Below are 5,286 nucleotides of genomic sequence, written 5' to 3'. Positions count from 1 at the left end.
TTATGTCTACATATTTTATTGTACTACCTTAATGACTACAAACATTACATAAGAACCAAGATGTCATCTACATATCTGTACTAGTCGGTCCATAGTTCATTTGTTCAGGGAAAATCATCAAGCTGCAATATAAAAAAAATTAATTAAGTATTAGACAACATGGCGTAATTGGAGAATGCATTGTCATTCAAACAGTGTTTGTCATGTCGCTATCTCAAATAAAGTAAAATCTTTCAAAGACAATTGTACTTGATAGGCGACTATGGAACAAAACGAAAACACGCGGGTAACCATTAACATCATAGAAAAAAATGTGTCGCCAAAAAGGCTTATGACAATTATTATGACATCAGCTGAACAAATACAAAACATTAAATATGCAGTGTATCACTGTTTGCAGGTAAGAATCATAATGCATTATGTGAGTCTCGACTCATTGCTGTCAATCCATCCATTCATTTACTTGTTATTGATGGCTATATCAAAAATGGAATTAAAATAAATATACATACCTCCAGCCATGACTTCCATCTCGCAGAAATTCATTACTCCAGATCTCCCCATCAACTGCAGGCTTACATAGCGGCCATTTACAGGAGGGTCGCATACAAAGGTCAAAGTGGTCTGAGTGCTTTCGGCTTGAGTGACACGGGTACCACAGCGAGTATTTTCCGAAATGACTGTACTAAGTCCAGCACGAACTTCCCCGTCCGCTATGCGAAAATCTATTTGAAGATTGATGGGTATGGTATCTTAGCTATGTGAGTATATCTATACAGATTACATATTGCTTATATTTCAATGCAACACTCTATAATGTGATATCAATTATTCATATTGTGAGATTTGCTACCAAAAATTAGGTATAGAACATTATATAATGATCTCGAGTCCCTAGTTGTCGCCTTCAACTTAAATCCTTGTGTTACATATTTTAATACAACTGTTTGAAAAATGTACTGTTATATTCTGTGTGTTCCGCATATGAAGTATTTCACTCACCACAGCAGTCCTTGCGATTAGTGATAACCACTTCATGAATTTTATAGGTTCCATCAAGGTCTACTTTAAACCATGGTTCATATGAGTCAGTAGAGTGGGTACAACTGCCTTCAAAAAAATTAGAATTAGTGTTTCCGTTCACTGCCAATGAAGCCGGGTAGTTGGCATATTGCAGTCCGCTTATGGAGGCTGTATGACCAACAGCCACATTAACTAACCTTGGAGATGATTCTGAAACAATAAATAAATATCATATTAGTTGTCAGTAAGATCTGGCAGTGAAATAGGACACATATTAAAATACGGGAATAATGTTTTACTATTCAATTCAACTGCAATTAAAGCGGGGGAGTCGTCATCTACGCATGTGTCAGGTGGCCATAGCGTGTCATTCTCTACAAACAAGCGTCTAGCAATTGGCCTTTGCGTTCTTAGCATCGCTTGGGACTCAATTCCAGCGCGTGCGCAGATGACGACCCCCCCCCCCCGCGTTTTTAAGTCATCATCACTCACATAGTTTGGGAGAGGCTGATGTAGATACATGTAAATCATATGAACAATTTGCTGGATTCCGATCATTCAATCTTTGATTGAGACCAAAATTAAACTGATTTCTCCTTCAAGCCAAATGTGCACATTTGAAGAATTTCAATTTACAGGGTATTTTATGGCAGAATTTTCGTCCGTGTCTCTTACGTATTCGGCAAAATATTACAGTTAACGGGGAACTGTCTATTCTGATAACGCCACGTTTTACATACCTGCCATGACTTCTATTTCACAAAAGTTTAAGACTTCTGTCACTCCAATCAGCTGCAAACTTACGTAGCGACCAGTTATAGCAGGGGAGCATTCGAACACCAAAGTAGTTTGGGATGATTCAGCGGCGGTCACCTTGTCTCCGCATTTAGTGTTTAGTTCAAAATCTGGGTGGTTTTGTCCTACACGAACCTCGGCACCTGTAATTCTTTCAGCTGTAACAAAATAACGATTGGTTGAATTAAACACTATCTTTAATTAATGTGACAGTTGTTTTTACAGTTATATTATACAGTATATAGTAACATGATTATCTCCATAAATAATACTATATTTCAATACATTACAGTCGCTAAGAATAATATCACATTGTGCTAAATTAAAAATATCTTTTCCACTTCATTTCTAAATAACATTAAACATTTAAAATCGCTTTCTGGTTTGTATTATCGTATTGCATTTCATGTAATAGTATTTGGATTTACTCTTCCACTAGAATATGGTAGTACAACATTACAACCCTTTCCCCCAGTCAGACACCTATAATAATCATTAGATATTCAGAATGTAATTACAATATTTTCGACTTAACTACTAATATTTGATCCACCTTTACGATTGTTCCTTAAATACTGAATGTAATACAAAATACTACATAATAAATATTAATGCAGGTAACCATCAATGTTGACATCATTCTGACTAGTCTTGACATATATCTCATACTATATAATATTATATTATTTTAGGAAATGTCAGGAATTTTATATATAAATATATGTTTAAATATAAATTTAAAGCCACACACACACACATGGTGTGCGATTTCTAAGTCTCCCAAAATGTTCTTCCACGCAATGTAATTTCATGTCATATATGGTGTTTCCACAGTTAAAATGAAAATACTTTTTTTTGAAGTTCTGCCTTAAATGTAGTTAAATATTTGCACTATTTTGAGTTAAATATCTATAATTAACAAGAATAGTATATCACCTACCACAGCAGTCCTTTCGGTTGGTAACAATCACTTCATGAACCACTTTACTACTTCCAAGGTCAACTCGGAACCAGGGTTGGAACTGTTTATAAGTGTGAGTGCAACTATTTCCATACCAAGAAGAATCTGTGTTGCCATCCACAGCATTTGACGAAGGATATTCAGGATACCGCAAGAAACTGACTGATGTTGGCTTACCCAACGCCACATTTGCTAACCCTACAGATATAAGTGTTTGTCGACAGTAAGTACTATTTTAATGGTCGTTTTATAAAACGGAAGATTTTTGATAACTTTCGTTATGATGGATTGACGTCTTATACAATTTTAGCAACTACTCTATAGTACTTACTCCTGCAGTCGTACATTATATTAGCTAAAAGAACGTCGTTGGCGCTAAGGTGGTTCCTTTGACCCAATAATGCCTGATCGTCTGGATCAACTGCATCAATTGTATTTAGCCCATTCCAAGAAAAATACTGTAACAATGCAAACCAATATGTTATGCTGGTATCGCGCCACAAAACTAGTAATGATTAAAACCGGGGTGTATGTAACTAACTACTAAAAGGATGTTATGTCCACTCTGGGGGCTCTAGAGGTCATACAATCGACTATATACCATCATTGGAATAGAAGATTGGAGAAATAGAGAGATATGCGTGCATTGTTAAGGAAAATCTCGAGTTAAAAATCAAACTGGAGATAATACAAACCAACGTAAGTTCATCCACCACTGAACTACAAGACCCGAAACAATATACAACAACAAGGCGCAAAAATCTGGAAATACATGACATTCCACAACAACCAAATGGAGATACAGATACGTTGGTTTTGCAGGTCACGCTCTCCGCCGGAATCAATATTACACCTTACGACATTGACGTGAGTCTTTGCTTACTATCCAAACCCGCATCCTATTATCATGCGATCTATTTAAGGATCTGTCCGCAAAAATCTATATAGCGCAAGAAAATCAGGAAACGGAATGAATATAGATCGGAATACAACAAATACCGTTTATATTAACGAAAACCGAACAGCTGGCAACAAACATCTCTTTCACAACGCAAACGTGGCCTGAAAACGGTGCAAATGGAAATTTGTATGGACAGTCACCAGTAAGCTTTATGTACTACAATGTGACGAAGCCGATGCTATATGTAATTAAATCAGTCCAAACCAAATACAAATTTGCCAAATGAAAAACAAACCAAATATAAAACATAAAGAAACATTTTGACTAAACTCAAGTCAGCAATTAAAATAAATTCTCAAGTCCACGAATGGCAATACTAACAAAACGTGATCAATAATATTTTAATTAAATCAACTAAACCATCACCACGTACATTGAATTCTATTAATCAGTTGCCCTGCGAAATAATCTTGACAGAAACAACATATATTGTTGAAGAGTTTAACCACTTTTTTACCAATATTGGATCAAAACTCGCGTATAACATTACTACCTGGGCGATTTTACTCAATTGTTAACTATTATTGTGACTATTTTTTCTTTTCGACTTGTGAATGACAGGGATATAATCAATGAAATCAGTGCCCTTGATCCTGGGAAATCAGTGGGACATGGTGGCCTCCCCCTAAAATTATCAAGCATGCATGCCATATAATCTCTCACACCCTTGTCCACATCAACTGTTATCTCCGCCAAAGTATATTTCACATGATCATAAAATAGCGAAGATCATTTGTAAAAAAAAGTTTCTACTAATGATGTCAACTACTACCGTCAAATATTCATTCTCAAAAAACCCTACGACACTATTAATCATGAAATTCTGTGTTGTAAACTAGAACACTATAGTAGTAGAGGTCTTCCTCTACTTTGGTTTAAAAAACTACCTTGTAATTGTAATCGTCAACAATTTGTAACATTTCATCATTTCTATAATCTGCGGGGTTTCCTAAGGAATGACTGTAGGTTCCAATTTTATTTTTAATCTATATCAATAATATAGCCAATTCTACTAATTCCATTCACTTTCGACTATTTGATACAAACCTATTTAAAATCATTCAAAACAAGAAAATCAATCTCTTAGAAATTGATAACGACTAACAAACAAACAAACTTAAAACATGTCATGTCATATGCTGTAATATACAATTTCAATTCTGGTTCCCCCATAAATCCGAATGCAAAAAATCCACTTACCGTTGGACCATAGTGCATCAAGGAACTGACGTCATAGGGTATGTTGTACGTATTTGCAGTGTCAGCTGCGTATCTTAGGAAATTGCTCTCTTTTCCAGGTATAATGCGGTCGAAATGTATCTGTACATAAGTGTCTCTGTCTGGACGGCTTTGTTCATGCCAAAAACCAATTGCATGGCCGATCTCGTGTACGATTGTTCCTCTCTATTTGAGAAATAGTATAGTACAGACAGACAAATGATGAATATAAGACACATTTAGAATTACGATTTCGAAGCATAACATTTCCTGTAATATTAAATAGTCATACCTGAGCACAACCTTGTCCAATTGAAATATCTTGCGA

General features: G+C 35.5%; 1 protein-coding gene across 1 annotated transcript; it reads right to left on the bottom strand.

Annotated features, from left to right (window-relative positions):
* On the bottom strand, positions 1-4,958 carry LOC100366648 (uncharacterized). The gene is made up of 7 exons (XM_002732289.3): positions 4,941-4,958; positions 3,111-3,237; positions 2,759-2,977; positions 1,764-1,976; positions 1,003-1,233; positions 513-725; positions 1-122 (listed from the first exon to the last, which is right to left on the bottom strand). Exons 1-7 carry the CDS (start codon positions 4,956-4,958, stop codon positions 118-120), a joined length of 1,026 nt encoding a protein of 341 aa, XP_002732335.2. The 3' UTR covers positions 1-117.
* Between the last annotated feature and the right edge of the window lie 328 nt (positions 4,959-5,286).

The sequence above is a fragment of the Saccoglossus kowalevskii genome, chromosome 18 (genome assembly GCF_978046115.1).
Source record: "Saccoglossus kowalevskii chromosome 18, keSacKowa6.1, whole genome shotgun sequence".
NCBI classification, from domain to species: Eukaryota; Metazoa; Hemichordata; class Enteropneusta; family Harrimaniidae; genus Saccoglossus; species Saccoglossus kowalevskii.
Note: the sequence above shows the minus strand (reverse complement) of the source record. Positions and strands in the feature narration are given on the sequence as shown.

Excerpts from the sequence above, each read along its gene's own strand:
- LOC100366648 (XM_002732289.3), bottom strand. Across the intron at positions 1,977-2,758 it reads CAACCGAAAGGACTGCTGTG|CTGAAAGAATTACAGGTGCC; the intron begins GTAGGTGATATA and ends ATTTTGTTACAG. Across the intron at positions 726-1,002 it reads TAATCGCAAGGACTGCTGTG|ATTTTCGCATAGCGGACGGG; the intron begins GTGAGTGAAATA and ends ATCTTCAAATAG.